We start from the raw sequence: 20,091 nt of genomic DNA on the forward strand, positions 1-20,091 counted from the left end.
ATTATTTTATTAAAATATAATCTCAAAGATAGTTGATACATCAATAATACTAATAATTATTAAAATAATCTTATATTTTTCATATCAGAATAACTAGACGGCGATTATTGTACGGTAAATGAATTATAACTAAGGTTATTTTTTGAAAAATAAAATAAAATAAAATAATAGCGGTAATATTATCATACATTCATTTTCTTTTTCATATCATTTTTCACACCATTTTTCTCTATTCTTTCTTCATTTCTCATCATATTATTTATTACATTTATCATATTTTTTCTTTTTCTCTCTATCCTTCTCATTTTTTCATCCATACACCCTAAAAATAGAGTGTAGGTTCATCATTTCCCAAGGTTTTTGGATGGCGTGTATTGGTCTCTTGGTGGTAATATATATAGAAAATGATAGATGAACACCTCGAATTATTATAAGTACTTGGAGAAAAAATAAATATTAATGTCATATTATGATGTAATAAAATAAATTTAAGAGATAAAAAATAAAAGATGTGAATAAAAATTTACATTTACTTTTTTTATAAGCAAACAAGATTTAAATTATTGGGAGTACAAGGGGTACTCCAACCCGTTACAATAGAGTTCAAAATCAAAGTAAAAATTAGGAGAAATACAAACCCGAGTTATCATACCAATTAATGTAACTAAAAGAACAACTGGGACAGAACTAGTAATCCACTTCCATAAATGCAGTTTAATGCTGTCCAACACTTCCTTACAATCCATAACACCTTGCTGAAAGATAATAACGTTCTGATGAAGTCATAGTGATCAGATTACAGACACCCAAATTACTTGAAAACATTGAGAACATTTTTTATATCTACCAAGATTCGTCCAATATAGATAAAGAAAAATTAAAGAATTTGAAAGGAACACCGCAACCTCCAACTCATTACTCAAAAGTCGGAAGCCTCCCAATGATTAATTTGCAGCACAAGGCTTGGGAGAGCGGTTTTGATAACATTCTCATTGAATTGGATTCTTGGTCCACCCATTAAAATCACCTATAATGGATACTTTACAACTCATCCTGCTTTTTCTTTTATTAACCAAATTCGACATATGTTTAGATGATATATATATATATATATATATATATATATATATCCTTTCGTCATACTCCAAATTCTACTTTAATTGGATTATAAAAAGATATAGAAAAAAAAAACTACAAGCATATAAATGAAAGAGAAATAAAATAAATATATATATTATTTGGATAAATAAAAAATACTCAGTTTAGAATCTTTAGATTACATGTTTCCTTTCGTCGTACTCAAATTTATATTTTGTGTGTATTTAGAGAAAAAATAACAGAAAATGATAAAAATATAAATAAAAGAAAATAAAAAATGTTTAATATATATATATATATATATATATATATATATATATATCGAATATGTGAATATCAAATTATGAATTTTGTTTTGGAAAAGTAACGCGTAGCTTTTCCCGTTACCCTGTTCTTGGCCCACAACCGAATCCACAGGACCCGTTTTGCATGCACAATGCAAACACCTTTCCACAAAATTGGTTTCGTCGAAATGATAAATAAATGAAAGGACGTATTAAAGTCGCTAGAAATTGTCTACATTCTATAACCAGAGGCCATTGAGGGCATTGTCTTGATAAAAGAAATTATAAACTAGTAAATAATATGATGTAATAAGTATTTTGATAATTATTTTCATGATTAATTATTAAAATAAAAATTATCACCATTAGATGTTGTTAATTATTTTTATGGGTTATTCTCACCATTATAATTTATACACAGAAACAGAGTTCATTAAATTCCATTGTAGATTAAAATGATTTTGTATTTTCCAAACAAACTAGGATGGTTGCTTCTTTCATGTCACTACGTTAGTGTAATATGCTATACTTTATATTTAAACATTTACAAATTTGTTTTTATCATTACTTAAGAAACTTTATCATTAAAGACATATTTATGTTGATTCTCTTATTCTAAAATTGTGAGATTTTTATTTCTACTCCTGACAATCTAATCCTCAAACTCAAACCAATGGCTTGACACCTGACACAATGTGGGACTTTGTCTCTAACTGTAGAATAATGATATCATCACTAATCTTTTTATCTTAACCTATGGCAGCATATGTTAAGGAATCATTTTTCCATCTTAAAAAGCCACCCGATTCAGAGAGATGCAAAAAGGAAGAAATGAAAGTGATACGCAAATTGGTGGAACTGAGTCCATTCATAGCAATGGTGATTGTGGAGTGCCTTGACGTGGGATTGACAACGTTGAGTAAAGCCGCCATGTCCAAAGGAATGAACCACTTTGTCTTTGTTGTCTACTCCAATGCTCTTGCAACTCTCATACTCCTCCCTATCTCTTTCTTCATCCACAGGTACTCCAACACTTTCACTCAATATTTCATTTCTCTTTCCCATACATTATCAACTGCTCTCTCTCTCTCTCTCTTCTTTGCATAACAACAAGAAGACCACCCCTTTCTTTCTCGCTTCTCTCCAAGTTCTTCCTCCTCGGTATTCTTGGGTATGTATATATGTGTCTACGTAGTTTAGTTTCGTTATATTATTCTTTTATGAGGAAACAAAAGTGTAAGCATTGGAGATTTGCAGCATAACTGTCATGCAGAATTGTGTTTTCACCGGCATTGACTACAGCTCCCCCACTCTTGGATCCGCTATGAGCAACTTGACTCCAGCAATCACTTTTCTGTTAGCGGTTACCCTCAGGCAATAACTAGTTTTCTTCTTTTCAACAACATGACATTGTTTATAACTTGTTAACCAGGAATCAGTAAAATTTTATTCTTTTGATTTCTTAGTCAGTGTAATAAAGGACACCGGTTAGTATTATCCTTATTTTTATATAATATATGTTATTACAGTATTCAATTATTTTGCTACATAAATTAAAAAACATATATTATAGGATGGAGAAGTTGGATATTGGAAGCTCAATAAGCCAGATCAAAATCATGGGCACAGTGCTGTCCATCTCTGGGGCATTACTCGTGACCCTTTACAAGGGCAGTTCCATCAGCAGCTTTGAAATTAAACCCTCTCCATCACAATCATATTCATTGCCATCTTTGTTGGCTGAAACCAGTAACTGGGTCATTGGGGGTCTTTTTCTTGCCCTTGCCTCTCTGTCTCTTGCAGCCTGGAACATTACTCAGGTGAGATGCTTATTGCCTAGTTTGATTACATATTTAGAGTACTAATCTTTTATTTTATTTTTTTACGATGACCACTAATCTAAATAGGTGTGAAGGTCTTCACTTTTAATGATGGGATTTGATTTGGTTGTGGTTGTTTGCAGGCAACAATTCTTAAAGGATATTCATCTCAGTTAACCATAGTAGCCTTCTATTGCCTATTTGGAAGCATCCAAAGTGGAATACTTTCTCTCATTCTAGTCAGAGATTCAAATGACTGGAAAATAAGCCCTGACATTCAGCTCATCTCTATATTCTATTCAGTAAGCACTAAGCACGTATTAGAAAGTAGAAACCATAAGAAACAAATTGTAAAACCTTGCTGAGCGCATTCCTTTATATGTGGAAAACAATAATATTGCAGGCTGTTGTGGGAAGTGTGGTGACGTTTTCTGTAATGACTTGGTGCATAAAAAGGAAAGGACCTGTGTTTGTTAGCATGTTCAAGCCTGTGGGGATTGCCATTGCTGCCTTTTCCAGTGTTCTCTTCATTGGTGAAACACTCCATGTTGGCAGGTGACTCTCTCCTTTCCAAAATATTCTTTGCCAAGTTCAATTATGTCACCACTTTTTGTTGAAAGATACCTTGAACAATAAGCATTATTCCAAAGACAACTTTGTAATACTATCTCTTTTGTCCCTTAATTTTTCATTACTATTTAGTACCTTTTTAAGTTAGTGAGAAGGAGAACTTTTAATATGGTATGTTATCGTCAGATATCATCTTATAAACCCAGTCCTTCATTTCCCAATCTTTGTAATGTTTTTAAATTGCATCATTCGATAAACTAGTGAAGGTACTGAATTAGTAAAAAATAATGAAACATTTTTGTATTCATATGGCATATTAAATAATAATAAATTAATAGCTATTTTCTAATATACAAATAAATTAACATGAAAACAAATTTAATTTCAATCATAAACCATTTTACTGTATAATTGAACTTAAATATATTTTTATATAGAAATAAATATTTTAATTTATAATAGAAAAATTAATATGTAATCATCACTGTCATATATACTTTTTCAAATATTGTTAATATCAATTTGGACAAAAAAAAACAAATACGTTTTAGAATATTAAAATTCAAATTAAATATTTTTGAAGTTGAAATCGAGTCACGACAAACGATCCGTACAGGAATATAATTTTTTTTAATAAGCATGTCGTGTATTAAAGCATCGAACAAAAAGAATAAAAAATCTAACTCCCAATTTTCTAATTGCTTGTTTAACCTTGTATTGCCTAATCCTTGCTCACAGTACACTTGCTTTTTATTGACTCTTTTGTGTTTTTTCATCCTTTTAGTGTGATTGGCGCAGTGATAATCGCCATTGGATTTTATACAGTATTGTGGGCACAATCAAAAGAGGAAAAGTTGAAAGGCATCGCAGCTGATAGTCAATCATCCCCATCTGACCAAGCGAGTCCTCTACTCAACATTTTAGCATAAACATTTACCCGTGTCTACGTTCATCTTCGCCAATTTATGAAAGAATCTAAATTTTTTTGGAAAAATCTATAGTTGTTTTGCATTGTCTGCTCTAGTATATATCACGTTGGTGAATGTAATGGAAGCTTCTTTACATTGCTCATGTACCTCAAAATGTGAAAAAGGCCAATAACGTATCAGAATATAATGAATTGTAACGTAAATCGTGCTCACCTATCTGTCGTCCCTTTCAAAAAGTGGAACCATGAGAGTCTAGAGATGCATTAGCACTTAAACATAACTCTCAGTAGCATGTAGGGAAACAATCTAACTAAAAGTTAAGCCTACACATCTGCATCATTTTCAACAGATACCAACATAAAATGACTTGACATCATGATGCAGAATCTACTACAATGTGATCCAGATCATGACTTAAGATCATCAGACATTGCGGATGGAATACAGTGTGTTGCAAGAATATCTAGAGTAGCTGCTTTTGCTGTCTTTGCGCGAAGGACCACTATCTGCATATAAGAGGATTAGTTGGTTAATATAGCTACTACTGCCATTTTCACACAAGCACATAAAACGGGGAAGAATGGCAAGGGAACCTGATCATAATCCAGATCAAATTTTAGATATTCATCATTGCAGCTCTCTACCATAGCGGCCAAGCTCTTCAGGTTTTTCACAGGTTTACCATTGAAAGCAACGACCTACAAAATATACAGAATAAAAAGCAGTAAACAAATAAGTCCTTAAGCAAATATAGCTGTCTGCAAGGAAAGCTAAAAGATCGAACATAACCATTAACAACCTGGGTATTAACAATATCTTCATATCCAATATTGATATCAGCCACCAGCACCTTTAATGTATCAAAGAGATGATCAGACCTGAAGAGATAGTTAGTAGGAACAGTAGAAAGGAAGACAGACAAAGACAGCATACCTGGGATACCACAACAAGTTGTTCATCGGGTGATTGTGGCATCGAATGCAGCAGTTTATCTAAAAGCTTGACTGGAGCTTCATATTCATAATCCTTTCCATACTGTTCATGCATGATAAAATGAGTTGGGAAAGAATGGCTCCACAAAAGAGTAAGCAAATGCAGGTTGAATGAATGAATTTTCTAGTTAATGCCAAAGGTAAAGTAAATGATAAAAGGTAAAAGGTGTAATCCTCAAGTCATGAAACTTTAGAGTCAGACCTTTTTGCTTAATAGTATAATTTCAAAACCATGTATTCATCAAACAGACTAGAATTGGATTACATTCAATTCCCGGAAATACATACAAAACTGGAATAAATACATAACTTTCTATGGTAATAAACTTAATAATAAGCTCCAATTTTATACAGAACTACGTCCAGCCCATCTAAATGCAGCAGATAGCAGAACATAATTTAATATTGCTATGAAACTTGAACCACGAGTCATTCATTAAAAAAACCTGTAACAACTTCACCAGCACAGTCCACTGTATCGTTACAGCCTAACATTTTTTAAGGTATTAAATAATTTTGAATTTCTAAACATTTCACTGATTTCCTCATGAATAACGATCATTGTATTGAGATACGGCAATAGTGAAAAAATTTCCATTTAACGAAGCTATGGCACAAGTTCAAATTTTCTGGTCAGATAAAGTTTTTCCAGAACACAAAAGTATCAAACATTCAAATACCACTTGGAAGAAACATTGGAAGAGCAACAATATGTAATATTAACAATAGTAAAAACCAACAGGATCACCTAAGATACCCAGTAGCTGAATTATTAAAGTATAGAGATGCTAGATTAACCACAGACCTCAGAACGAAGATATGGAACTGAAACGGCTGTAAAAACAAATCCTGCAATTATATAATATGAGGGAGGCTTGCCCTTGCTGTGTGCTGGAATAAGCCTTCTGTGACTATTGAGTTTAATGTCAAATTTCAAAATATCTGAATTGCGCAGTACTTTGATTGCTGCATTATCACCAGTATATTTCTGGGATATGAGATAACTGAAACCAATGCGCTCTCCATGACGAAATGGAACTGAAAAGAACACCAAGAGGTAAAAACATAACAGATTTTGAAGAATATATATTGGCTGCAGGAGAGATGGGTAATTACATACAGTCTCATTGTTGCTACCTAAACAGTAAACAAACAAAGAAAAAACATTGCACCAATATCGACAGTGACTTTATGGCGAAACTGCATAATAAGATCTAGAATTGATCCAGTAATGTACTATGACTACTGAAAGATCGCATAGTTTTGTTTCTCCTCTTCATATCTAACTAAAATCAGTAGCACAAAACCTAAACCACAAAATAAGTGTTAATCCAAATGGAAAAAGTACAAATCTGGAGAGAAATAGATTGTGTCAATTATATATAAAATAATTGTTAAGTTTTGACATTCTTCCAAAAAGTTCCTAGGTGTTAAGATATTATCGCAAGGCACTTTCGTAGCCATAAAACTGATAGTTCATGTAAAAGATCAAAATCTAAGAGACATGCTGAGGAGCTTTGGCATGCATAACTCAATGAATGCTGTCATTGTATCTCTAAAAGAGGTCACAAAGTTAACACTACTTTCTTCTATCATAGTTTCCATTAAATAAAAAATGATAGTTCCACTCAAAAGACATTTTAGTTTTTAATAGCTAAACAAAGTACAACTACACAAATATAAGCTAGAAACTGTACATAACCACTCACCTGTTCCATCATTGGCAATATCAACCCCATCAAAACTAAGGATCACATCTGATGGCTTCAAAACTTTAGATTCTGGAGCAGTAGGATCAATTCTTCTAATGCGCACACCTTTCTGATCAGGTCTCATGCCCGTTGCCGTTCTTAGATCAGGATTTTCCATTTTCTGCCACTCAACCCCGAGTATAGGGAATCCTAACAGCAGATTGATAAAGAAAGTCTCAGCAAATAAAGAATCAATCCAAGAAAAAAAATTCCTTGCTCAAGTAACAGCTTCTGGAAATGAAATCTACATCTTAGTTCATAGCTACTATATTACCAGTATATCCTCCATTCTTCTCATAATCCTGGATGAAATGCATGATAACTGGTGTTGGAATGACATAACCTATATTCTCCACATCTTCATGCTTGAGGGACTGAAAAGCAATCCCCACACAGTTTCCTTTTTCATTAAATGCAGGCCCCCCAGAATTGCCAGAATTTATAGCAGCATCTATCTGCAAAAACAATCTTAGTGAAGGAAAATCAGGATACATTAAATTAATCATAACTAAGGGTGAATGCTTGTTCAGTAAGCTCCTAACAAATGAAGACTTATGCTATAAATTTGACTATGAAATATATTGGAATAAGCCAGAAAGAGCTTATTTTGATAAGCTATACCAAGAATCTCATTGAGAATCTGAGATAGGGTAAAAAGAACTTATAAGAGTCATCAAATAAGCTCCCCCATAAGATCTTCCAAACATCCCCTAAATGATAAAGGTGGAAGACTAATCATTTCAACCTAACCTGTAAACCTAAAAGTTCTGTAGATCCATGGACATAAGATAGAATCTCAATGCGCGATACAACACCACTGGTCACAGAGATAGTGTCTCCACCAATTGGGTAGCCAACAACAGTAACTGCATCTTGAAGTGTGGGCAAATCCCCAAACTCTACAGGTGACATCCCTTGCCAGAATTCATCATCATCAACTGTAAGCATGGCTGCAAGTGTAAAATCAAATGCATTAATTTGAAATCAAATTTGAAAGTAAAGCAAAAAACCTCTATAGTAATACTTTGGAGGTTGGAAACAAATAATTCTGTAACCCACCCCACCACCCCCCAGTTATGTTTTTATGATGCTATAACTAGTTTCATATAATAGCTTCCAATATCAACAAATAATTTTTAAATATTATATCCCAATTAGTTGATCCTTAATGAAGTTATTGTGCGGATAAAATATAATTGTTTACATATATTTTAATCTCATCTATATGATAAGTATGTGCAGTAACAAAATATGCAGGTTCTCTTTACTTATTCACCGTTAACAGTTTATTGATTTTATTCCTCCTTTTACGACATTCAAATTTAATTTATATGAAGCTGATGGAAAATGCTAAATGAATTTGTGAAAATACACAAAAGTACACTTCTCTCTTCCAACAACTTTTCTATCTCCACACTCATACACCAATCTCCTCCCAGGTTGGTTAAAAATCCATTCTTAGCCCTTTTTCTTGAAAAAATCTTTCCAACCAAATAGCATTGCTGTAAATACAAGATAATCTGCAACACTATTCGACATCATGTACACCTTGTACATAGATAATTCAGTTTCCACAGAAATAGACAAGGTAGGGATTTACTAACACACAATACACCTACTTGTCTTTTAGAAGTAGGTTAGCAAGTTATTACAACCATTATCATAAAATACATCCAAGGTTAACTAACTCCTTTTAAAATATAAGTTGGTATACGCCCGCAAATCCTTGTAAAGTTTGTTAATGCACACCCACTTGTTATTTAGAAAGAGAATTTTAGCACACTATAACTTCGATTGTCTTAAAATACAACTAAGGTGTAGTTTGCTAATTGTACAACTAAGGCGTAGTTCGCTAACGTATTGTTTCTACTATGCACCATTCTAAGACATGAAGACAACCCAGCATCATGAATCACATCCAATTTGACATACATAGAAGAAAAAAACTGCAAAGGCAAACAACATATAGAAGAAACACGATAAGAGAAAGAGTGAAGGTTTAGCAGTTAGTTACCAATGTCACATTCGGTTCCAATGGCAAGCACGGTGGCCAAGTACTTGGTATCAGAGCCACGTTTCTTAAGCTTAACCTGTGTGTAATGTTCCACGGAATGCGCATTCGTCAGAACCCTTCTGCCACCGATCACAAACCCGCTGCTACTCGAGCTGTATTGCCTCTTCCTCTGCCACGGAAGCGAGAAATTCGGCTCCGTGTGAACGCAGAACACTTTCACCACCGAGTCCATCGCCGGCAACGCCCTCGCCTCCCACGTGGGGTCCACCTCCATGGCCGCGGCGGGGGAGGCGCCGACGTCCCCGGGGACGGTGAAGTCCCCGGCGGTGTCGAGGGGGCGGGCGAGGCGGCGCCCCGTGGGCAGAGGGAGAGGCTTGTCGGAGTGGGTGGGGAGCTTCTTGGGGCGGCGGCGGAGGCGGGTAGAGGCGGTTTTGTCGATGAGCTCGACGGTGCCGACGGAGAAGACGTCGTCATTTGTGGTGGTGGATGGGGCGGCGGTGGCTGGGAGGTCTAGGGTTTCGGAGGCGGGTTTTTTGGGTTTGCGTCCCCTCTTGCGTTTGTTATCTCCCATTTTTGAATTGGGTTGGGAGAAGTAACTTGATTAACGTTATTTGAAATGAGAGAAGGGTTGAGAATGAGAATGAGATGGTGTGAATTTGTAGGAGACGCCGAGTAATATAGAAAGCAGAAGAAGAAGAAATCCACAAATGGATGCGAGGGAACCCGAATCAAACTATATTCATTTGTTTTCTCTTTTTCCACAATTTTTCTTATATTTCTGTTTTTGTAATTCTTAAATATGTCTTTCTTCTGTTTTTTATTCCTTAAAAATAATTCTCGTAAATTTAGTCCTTCTAATATTTTTTCTTTATTAGTCCTTGCTTTCCGTTAAATGATGATGTGGCAGAGAAAATTCCACATCAGCAATCCACGTTGTCCGCACACTGAACTAACATTTGACATGTAAATTACGATGTCATTTGTGCCTTGTGAAAGTTTGCAATTGTAGTATGTTGCTGTTGGTGGCTTGGATGGAGGTTGGAGCATGTAATGGTTGTTCAGATGTGGGTTTCGATTTCAATTTTTAAATGTTCGGATGTACGGAGTTTGTGTTGGTTTGGTCATGTTATGATCTGGTTTTTGGTTACGAGGCTGGTTTTGGTTTTGGTGTTCTGTTAATTGGGTGGGGGTGTTGATGTGGCATTAGATCAGCCACATAGGCATTTAACCGAATCACATTAACGGCGAGGACTAAAGAAAAAATAAACTAGTAGACGGATCAAAACCATACAAAAATTTTATAAGGACTAAAAATATAAAAATATATATTATGTTAAAGAGATAAAAAATATATTTATTTTTTTTTAAAATTTGTCACTACTTTTATATTACTATTTCTTGTCATCATTATAAGTCATAATATTAATTGTTCTTTAGTTTTAATTATAAGTAATAATTATTAATTTTTAAACAAAATTTACATTAATCGTGAGTTTTGTGTAGTTTATAGATGAATTAACATAAAGTGTAATTTTCATTTGATTTATGGGTAAGTCACTATATTATTATTGTTGGACGTGACAAATGGTGTAGGTTATCCTAATTATTTAAAAAAATAATAATTAAAAATTATATTAAAAGTTGAAATATCTTTTTTATCTTTTAGTTTGAACGCCACCAATTTTCTTTTTGCACCTTTGTCATGCATCTTCCTCCGACCTCTATGGTGGCCATCGGTATCGTGTGCTCAAATCCATCCAATAACAACAATCTCGACACCTTTAACATGTATGGTAGCTGGCTCTCAGATGATTGACGAAGTGGTTAGAGATAATATTGAAAGATGGATATATGAATTTGCTAACTCTTTTCTTGGTGGGAATCCACTTCGGATGATACTTCTAGTTAGGGAAGAAGGACTTAATATGTGTTGGGAGATGGGGATCTGTTAGTTAATTTGTGAGTGTAATTATATGGATATGGTGGTGGCTATTCAGAACTCAACTCATGGTAGAGATGGTTGGCACCATCATGGAGATGTCTTATGCAAGATCAAAGATCTCATGGCAAGAGATTAACATGTCTCTCTTGTAGTGATTCCACGTGGGATTAACCATGTAGTTCATGTTCTCACCGGGTGGACAGTTGTAAATACTACACATAATGTGAAATGAAGGAGTCCTCCAACCTTTGCATTGCATGTAGTAGGGTTGGATGTCATTTTTTACAATAATTGTCAAATATGCATTTTGTTAAGTCTCAATTATATATCTTTTTGAATGAGAATTATTGTACAACTCTACTCATTCTTAGCACCATTGCAAGATAATTGTTCCCTTTTTGACTCATCTTTTGTGCAGATATAGCTAACCCATTTTAGCTAACAATACCTTAATACACCTCATTTTTTGTGCAGGTATTGAGCTAGAGATTTGAGGATTGAAGATCTTTGGGATTGGAAACATAAGGAGCCAAGGAGCAGAGCAGAGTGGATGCGCCGGGCGCAAGATGACGTCGCGCCGGGCGTGATCGAGGCAGAGAGTACCTCAATACTCTCTGGAACGAATTGCGCCGGGCTTAATAGAGAATTGCGTCGGGCTTGATCTAAGGCAGAGAATGCTTGAAAGCCTCTGGAAGACACTGCGCCGGGCGTAAAAGTAATTGCGCCGGGCCTATAATGAGGCAGAAAGTGCTCAGAAGACGCTGAGCCGGGCGCGAAGACTTATGCGCCGGGCGTGAAACCCTAATCTGACCTCCCAGGCTCGTATTCGAGGGTTTCTCCCTCATTCACACATTGGACGAGTTTTAGGAGCTGTGGAAGGGATTCTCGGAGCTTGGAGCTGTTCGTGTGTGGGTCTTTCCTTCGGTTTCTTCATTTCTCCCTTCATCTCTATTTTGTTTTGCCCTCAATTTTGAGTGGTTCCACCCATTTTGTGTGGGGTTAGATGTAACCAACGAATTCTAGTGTAATCCTAACGTTTTCAATGATATATATACATGTTGTTTCATTCATTGTTGTGTTTGTTTCTTTACTTAATGCTTGCTTTGGATTGATCACCCTTTGCATGGTTTAAGGTTCCATTGAGTACTGGGAAATACCTTTGAAATTAGTTCTGGAACATATGCCTAGTGGAGATTGTATCTAGGGATAGAGCTTGACCCATTAGTAGTCTTAAACCCTAGCCCATAATGCGGGTGTAGGTATTGGGTACTCAAGGGATTGATATTCAATATCCGCACCTAGGCTCTTTCTCTAAGGGATTAGGTTTGAGTAAACTTATGGGTTGACTAAGCAATGAATTTAACAAGAGACTAAGGATTCATTAGTTTAACGTTTGGTGAAATCTAACCCCACAACCCCATAACCTCACAATTTCACAATATCATTTCTAACCTTTTCCACTCACAACCAAATGTTTGTATAATTTTTATTCCAGTAGTCATGATCTTTAATTCACATTCACATGACAAACTACAAATTGGAATTATTCTTTAGTCACGAATAGTCAATAAATGCTTATATTATCTTCTAATCCCTGTGGATACGATATTTTTTACTACTTGAACGGCCGGTATACTTGCCGTGTTTGAGACCGTTGATTGAATCAAATTAAATTACAATTATAACAAAAGCACTTCAACGGAAATCTCAACAAGTTTTTGGCGCCGTTGCCGGGGATTGGAAAGACAATTTAGTATTTATAGCTATTTGTGACTTGTTCCTTTACTTTTATTGTTAATTTTGATTTTAGCAAATGAATTCTTTGGGCTGACTTATGCACTCTAGTCTGTTGTTTTCTCTTGTATGCAAGGTACTATCCGAACCAGAGGTACTGCTTCTTCTAAGCCATTGTTGAACGATCCTGAGATTGAACGCACTGCAAGGAGGAATAACAGCAACAGGAGGAGAAGGAGGACTAGAGCAAACCCAGTCAGCCAACCAACCAATCAGATCCCTGAAGTTCTTGTCTCTGACATTCCTGAGTTCAACATGGAAGGTGAAGGTGACAATCATAACCGGAGGCGCACTATAGGTGATGCTTTCACCTACACTAGCCCGAGGGAATTCTCTAGCATTGTGAGGCCTACCAGGAATGACAGACTAGCAGAGATGAAGCCTGCACTCCTACAACTTATCAGCTCTCACCAATTTTCTGGCCTGGACCATGAGGACCCACATACTCATCTCTACACTTTTTATGAGTTGTGCGGTTCAGTTGGAGTTTCTGGGGCTGATGAAGAGGCGCTATTCATGAGGTTGTTTCCATTTTCTCTGAATGGGAAGGCTAAGGCTTGGCTTCATTCTCAGCCAAACCAAAGCCTAGCCACGTGGAGGGATGTGGAAACTAAATTCTTAGCCAGATTCTTTCCCCCGTCCAAGAACACTGAGGCCAGAACTGCTATTGCTACTTTTGCTCAAGGTGCAGATGAGCCACTATGTGAAGCATGGGAGAGATACAAATCACTGTTGAGGAGGTGCCCCAACCATGGTTTTGAGGTAGAACATCAAGTGCAAACCTTCTGCAATGGTTTGCAACCTCAAACCAAGATGATATTGGATGCTTCTTTTGGAGGGTCAGTCATGTTCAGAACTGCTGAAGAGGCTATCACAATCATTGAGTCCATGGCTTCCACAGACTTTAGGAGCCAGCACGGTAGAAGCTCTTCACACAAGAGAGGAGTTTTGGAGCTGAGTACCCAAGATGCGGTGTTAGCTCAAAACAAGATACTTTCCCAACAAATTGAAGCCTTGAACCAACAAATGGCCAAGCTTCCTCAACAATTTCAAGCTATGCACGCTAATAATCCTCCTATGCAACAAGTATTGGCATGTGATTTTTGTGGAGGTGACCACCTTAATGGTTTTTGTGCCGGTTCATCTAATTCCCAAGGTGAAGAAGTGAATTATATGGGGAATCAAGGGCGGCAAAATTTCTCTCAACACCCCTATCCGCAAAATTCAAATCAGGGGTGGAGAAATAACTATGGTGGAAACAAGCCAGACATGAATGCTTCATCAAGTAGCAGGCCTCCACATCAACACCAACACCCACCTTTATATGAAAGAACCACTAAGTTGGAAGACACATTGCAACAATTCATGCAATTGTCTATGTCCAATCAAAAGAATACTGATGCTTCAATTAAAAATCTGGAGATACAGGTGGGCCAAATAACAAAACAGCTGGCAGAGCAACAAAAAGGTTCTTTCTCAGCCAACACCGAGCAAAACCCGAAAGGGCACTTGAATATTGTATCTACAAGAAGTGGTCGGGAATTTGTGGTGAAGGAGAATGAGAAGAAAAAGGAGAGCGAGGAGGTGAATGATATGAGTGTAGAAGATGATGCTAGTGTTGATGAAGAGATCATCTTGGAGGGCCCAGGAGCGTTGAGAAAGAGTGGAGGAAGCGAGTTGGTTGATGAAAATAAGAAGAAAAATGAAAATACCAAAAAGAATGAGAAAGAGAAAGAGATTGAAAAAGAAAAAGAAGGAGTCAGTAGAGAAAAAAATAAAGCACCCTTGGAGGAGAGGAGTATAGTGAAGGTACCACCCACCAAGAGCTTACCGTATCCCCATGCACCTTCAAGAAGGGATAAGGAGAGGCAATATGCTCGGTTCTTAGAGATTTTCAAGACCTTGCAGATTAACATTCCGTTCTCCGAGGCATTAGAGCAAATGCCTACATATGCCAAGTTCATGAAAGATGTCCTCACCAAGAAGAGAAAGTATTTTGAAGAGGAGACTATCACATTGGAGGCGGGGTGTAGTGCCATTATCCAGAAGATGTTGCCAACAAAATCCAAGGACCCTGGTAGTTTCACTCTTCCAGTCACTATTGGGAGTCTAGCTATTGGGAAGGCCTTACTTGATTTGGGGGCTAGCATCAATCTTATGCCCTTATCTATGCTTCAGAGGATTGGTGATTTGGAAGTGAAGCCAACTCGCATGACTTTGCAGTTAGCTGATCGATCTGTGAAGTATCCTCACGGCATTGTGGAGGATGTTCTGGTGAAGGTGGACCGTTTCTTGTTTCCCGCTGATTTCGTGGTGATGGATATTGAAGAGGACATTGATGTACCTCTCATTCTTGGCCAACCATTCATGAAGACTGCAAGAGTTCTAATTGATGTGGATGATGGGAAGCTTAAGGTGAGAGTGAATGATGAAGAGGTCAATTTTGATGTGTTTGATGCCATGCACTACCCCAAGGACAAGAGCAGTTGCTTCCGGGTTGATGTAATTGATGGCCTTATTGAAGATACAAGGAAGCATATCTCTTTTTCTACCCCTTTGGAGAAAGTCCTAATCAATATGGTTGAATACCTCCATGAAGAAGAAGATAGAGAGATTGAGGCATGTTTGAAGAGCCTTGATTCATATAAGGAGGTGACACCGGATTCAGGGCATATGAAAGATTTGAAGGAGGAAGGGGAGGTGATTACCCCGAAGCTTGAGTTGAAAATACTCCCTTCTCATCTCAAGTATGTGTTTCTAGAAGAAGGTGGAAGCAAGCCGGTTATCATAAGTAGCTCCTTATCCACATTGGAGGAGGAGAAGCTTGTGAGAGTTTTGAAGTTCTATCAAGGGGCAATTGGTTGGTCTATTTCTAATCTCAAGGGAATTAGCCCAGCCTATTGCATGCATAAGATATTTATGGAGGATGAGTACAAGCCGGTTGCTCAACCACAGAGGAGGCTTAATCCTGTGATGAAGGAGGTGGTGAAGAAGGAAGTGATGAAGTTGTTGGATGTCGGCATGATCTACCCCATTTCTGATAGTGCATGGGTGAGTCCTATGCAAGTGGTTCCAAAGAAGGGTGGCATGACGGTGATTCGGAATGAGAAGAATGAGCTAATTCCTTCTAGAACGGTCACGGGGTGGAGAATGTGTATTGATTATCGGAAGCTCAACAAGGCTACCAGGAAGGATCATTTTCCACTTCCATTCATGGATCAGATGCTTGAGAGATTAGCTGGCCAAGCTTATTATTGCTTTCTTGATGGGTATTCAGGCTACAACCAGATTGTGGTGGATCCGGAAGATCAGGAGAAGACCGCTTTCACTTGTCCTTTTGGTGTCTTTGCGTATCGGAAGATGCCATTTGGACTGTGCAATGCTCCTGCAACATTTCAACGATGCATGCTAGCTATATTCTCCGACTTGGTGGAGAAGAGCATTGAGGTCTTCATGGATGATTTCTCCGTGTTCGGGTCTTCATTTGACGAGTGCCTAACCAATCTTGAAGTGGTGCTTAGAAGATGCTTGGAGACCAACCTTATCCTCAACTGGGAAAAATGCCATTTCATGGTGACCGAGGGGATAGTATTAGGGCACAAGATCTCTCACAAGGGCATTGAAGTTGACCCAGCCAAAGTGGAGGTAATAGAAAAACTCCCTCCACCCATCAATGTCAAAGGTATTAGGAGTTTCTTAGGGCATGCTGGCTTTTACAGACGATTTATAAAAGATTTTTCAATGATAGCCAGACCCCTAAGCAATCTCCTAAACAAAGACACTCCTTTTTGCTTCAATGATTCTTGTATGAAAGCTTTTGAGACTTTAAAAGCTAGACTCACCTCTGCACCCATAATCACTGTACCAGATTGGACACTAGATTTTGAACTCATGTGTGATGCTAGTGATTATGCGGTTGGGGCAGTCTTAGGCCAAAGGAGGACTAAACTTTTTCATGCTATTCACTATGCTAGCAAAGTTTTAAATGAGGCACAAATTAATTATGCCACCACTGAAAAAGAGTTGCTAGCCATAGTATTTGCATTGGAAAAATTTCGGTCCTATTTGATTGGTTCCAAAGTGGTTGTGTTCACAGATCATGCAGCCATTAAGTACTTACTCACCAAGTCGGATTCCAAACCAAGACTCATAAGGTGGATTCTTCTGCTTCAAGAGTTTGATCTGGAGATAAAAGATAAGAGTGGCAAGGAGAATCTGGTTGCTGACCACCTCTCAAGGCTTATAAATGATGAGGTGACCCTGAAGGAGAAAGAGATCTTGGAGGAGTTCCCTGATGAAAAATTGTTCACGGTGCAAGAGCGACCTTGGTTTGCGGATTTAGCAAACTTCAAGGCAGCTGGCGTTATTCCTGAAGATTTCACATGGCACCAAAAGAAGAAGTTCCTCCGTGATGCTACCTACTATGTATGGGATGACCCTCACTTGTTCAAGAGTGGTTCAGACGGCTTATTGAGGAGGTGCGTCTCAAGAAAGGAGGCCAAGAGTATTTTGTGGCACTGTCACAATTCTCCTTATGGAGGGCACTTCAATGGAGAAAGAACAGCTGCCAAAGTGCTTCAAGCTGGATTTTACTGGCCGACACTCTTCAAAGATGCCCACAGTCATGCCAAACAGTGTGACAGTTGTCAGAGGGCCGGAGGAATCACAAGAAAGCATGAGATGCCCTTACAAAATATGCAAGAGGTTGAGGTGTTTGATTGTTGGGGCATAGATTTTGTTGGCCCACTGCCTTCTTCCTTCACAAATGAATATATTCTTGTGGCAGTGGACTATGTCCCAAAATGGGTTGAAGCTATTGCTACACCCAAGGCGGATGGCAAAATAGTAGTGAAGTTCCTCAAGAAGCACATATTCAACAGATTTGGCACCCGCAGGGTACTTATCAGTGATGGAGGTTCACACTTCTGTAATGCTCAGTTGGAAAGGGCTCTAGAACATTATGGAGTCCATCATAAGGTTGCTACCGCCTATCACCCTCAAACCAATGGGCAAGCTGAGGTCTCTAACAGAGAGATCAAGAGGATTCTGGAGAAGACTGTGTCAGCTTCAAGGAAGGATTGGTCTACAAAGCTTGATGAAGCTCTATGGGCTTATAGAACCGCCTTCAAGTCTCCAATTGGTCTCACTCCATTTCAGTTGGTGTATGGAAAAGCTTGCCACCTTCCTGTAGAACTGGAGCACAAAGCTTATTGGGCTTTGAAGCTGCTGAATTTTGACCCTCTCAGCACTAGTGAGAAAAGGAAGTTGGAGCTGCATGCTCTTGATGAATTGAGGCTACAAGCCTATGAATCATCCAAGCTTTACAAGGAAAAAGTCAAGAGCTATCATGACAGGAAAATTCTGAAGAGAGAGTTCAGGGCAGGCCAGTCGGTACTTCTGTTCAATTCCAGGCTCAAACTCTTCCCTGGAAAACTGAGATCAAAGTGGTCTGGCCCTTTCAGAGTCAAGGAGGTGAAACCCTATGGTGCCATAGAAATTGAAGATCCTGAGGCACAAAGAAGCTGGGTTGTGAATGGACAGCGGTTGAAACCCTACTTGGGTGGAGAAGTCGAAAGACTCTGCTGTATCCTTTCTTTCAGAGACCCTTGAGGTCTCTTCTTGTCAGGCTCGGGACAGTAAACAAGCGCTTCCTGGGAGGCAACCCAAAGTTCTGAACTGTGTTATTATATGCTTTCCAGTCACTTGTGTTTTAGCCTTTAGTATGCTTGTGTTCTAATTATATACTATATTCGTTTTTGTGACTTGTTTTATGATTGTGCATAGTCTATGATATGTATGTTGTATTGTGTTGTTTGTGTTTGATATTATGTGTTAAGTGTGAATCATGCTTGAGTGGACAGATTTGAGTTGAATATGTTAGGAGTGTAAAGAGTGGAAAAGCCTAGGTGTAAGCTTAAATAAAACTTTTCACGCCGGGCGAGATATAGCCACGCCCAGCGCACCAAAGTCATTTGGTCTCTGCCAACACCCACGCCGGGCGCAATCTCTAATTGCGCCCGGCCCAAACTTCATTGTGGCACTGGAACGACCAAGCCCGGCGCATTTATTGGCGTGCCGGGCGCATTAATAGTTAGGTGCTCCAGGGGATAGGCAGGCCCGGCGCGCGTAGCGCATTCACCACTGGAAGGTCTGAGCATTAATTGCGCCGGGCTTACCATCTGCCATGCCCGGCGCATTAAATTTTGGCACGTAGTAACCCTAATTGCGCCGGGCGCAGAACGGCACCGCCCGGCATCATACCAGATTAGGCCAACCTTTGGTATTCTACTGATACCAAGCCCGGCGCGACAATTTAGTGCGCTCGGCGTGACGGTTCAGATGCCCAATAACCTCCCTCCATTTCAAACAGAACCTCGCATTCTCCCACTTTCTCTCCACTCTCACGCCCCACTTCTCCCACTCTCTCCCACTCTCACGCCTCCTCCTCTTCCATCTCATTCTCCGTCTTCCTCTCCCAAGGGCACGTTCTATTCACGCTCTACATCTCAAGGGCACGTCTAGGCTTAGTTTCTTCGCCTTCTTCACTCTCTACTCCACTCAAGTAAGTCTTTTTTTTTTCTTCCTTTTCATTTTCTTTCGTTCCTCTTGGTTTTTCTGTCTTGTTTTGTAGCTTGTTCTTTCCGTTTTCGGTTTTTGGGGTCCTAAGGTTTCTGTTGACCCACATTGGGGGTTTAGGGCTAGAATGTTGTCATATGTGTATCCCCTGGGTGCATGACCGCCAGGCGCACCGAACCATGCCTGGCACAAAACGAGTTAAATTTTCCGTTTGAATTCAAACCCAGCGCATGAAATCCTATGCCCGGCGCCCTCTGTTTTGAAATTTTATTTCTTCTGTGGTGCGCCTGGCGCAATTCTGTTTTGCGCCCGGCACGTGAG

General features: G+C 38.4%; 3 protein-coding genes across 3 annotated transcripts; 2 read left to right on the plus strand and 1 right to left on the minus strand.

Moving 5' to 3' along the window:
• Positions 1–2,063: 2,063 nt before the first annotated feature.
• Positions 2,064–4,888, plus strand: LOC109809079 (WAT1-related protein At4g15540). Its single transcript, XM_029273133.2, has 7 exons — positions 2,064–2,404; positions 2,500–2,553; positions 2,640–2,756; positions 2,899–3,202; positions 3,346–3,504; positions 3,606–3,757; positions 4,557–4,888. The coding sequence occupies exons 1-7, from the start codon at positions 2,139–2,141 to the stop codon at positions 4,699–4,701; spliced, it is 1,197 nt and encodes a 398-aa protein (XP_029128966.2). The 5' UTR covers positions 2,064–2,138; the 3' UTR covers positions 4,702–4,888.
• On the minus strand, positions 4,858–10,177 carry LOC109809078 (protease Do-like 9). The gene is made up of 9 exons (XM_020372301.3): positions 9,459–10,177; positions 8,195–8,394; positions 7,719–7,899; positions 7,403–7,594; positions 6,499–6,731; positions 5,635–5,736; positions 5,501–5,551; positions 5,295–5,399; positions 4,858–5,207 (listed from the first exon to the last, which is right to left on the minus strand). The coding sequence occupies exons 1-9, from the start codon at positions 10,027–10,029 to the stop codon at positions 5,109–5,111; spliced, it is 1,734 nt and encodes a 577-aa protein (XP_020227890.2). The 5' UTR covers positions 10,030–10,177; the 3' UTR covers positions 4,858–5,108.
• A 168-nt stretch (positions 10,178–10,345) lies between these two features.
• On the plus strand, positions 10,346–18,804 carry LOC145958114 (uncharacterized). Its single transcript, XM_083074590.1, has one exon. It carries the CDS (start codon positions 13,264–13,266, stop codon positions 18,802–18,804), a length of 5,541 nt encoding a protein of 1,846 aa, XP_082930716.1. The 5' UTR covers positions 10,346–13,263.
• Positions 18,805–20,091: the final 1,287 nt, after the last annotated feature.

Source organism: Cajanus cajan, chromosome 5, assembly GCF_000230855.2.
Source record: "Cajanus cajan strain Asha chromosome 5, NIPB_CcT2T_4, whole genome shotgun sequence".
NCBI classification, from domain to species: domain Eukaryota; kingdom Viridiplantae; phylum Streptophyta; class Magnoliopsida; order Fabales; family Fabaceae; genus Cajanus; species Cajanus cajan.

Bases quoted from the DNA above. Each gene is read 5' to 3' on its own strand.
- LOC109809079 (XM_029273133.2), top strand. From the start codon at position 2,139: ATGGCAGCATATGTTAAGGAATCATTTTTCCATCTTAAAAAGCCACCC. The intron at 2,405-2,499 runs GTACTCCAACAC...AACAACAAGAAG, and splicing joins ATCTCTTTCTTCATCCACAG to ACCACCCCTTTCTTTCTCGC. The intron at 2,554-2,639 runs GTATGTATATAT...GGAGATTTGCAG, and splicing joins TTCCTCCTCGGTATTCTTGG to CATAACTGTCATGCAGAATT.
- LOC109809078 (XM_020372301.3), bottom strand. From the start codon at position 10,029: ATGGGAGATAACAAACGCAAGAGGGGACGCAAACCCAAAAAACCCGCC. The intron at 8,395-9,458 runs GTAACTAACTGC...TTACACTTGCAG, and splicing joins TGGAACCGAATGTGACATTG to CCATGCTTACAGTTGATGAT. The intron at 5,400-5,500 runs GTTGTTAATGGT...TATATTTTGTAG, and splicing joins AAGATATTGTTAATACCCAG to GTCGTTGCTTTCAATGGTAA.
- LOC145958114 (XM_083074590.1), top strand. From the start codon at position 13,264: ATGCAAGGTACTATCCGAACCAGAGGTACTGCTTCTTCTAAGCCATTG.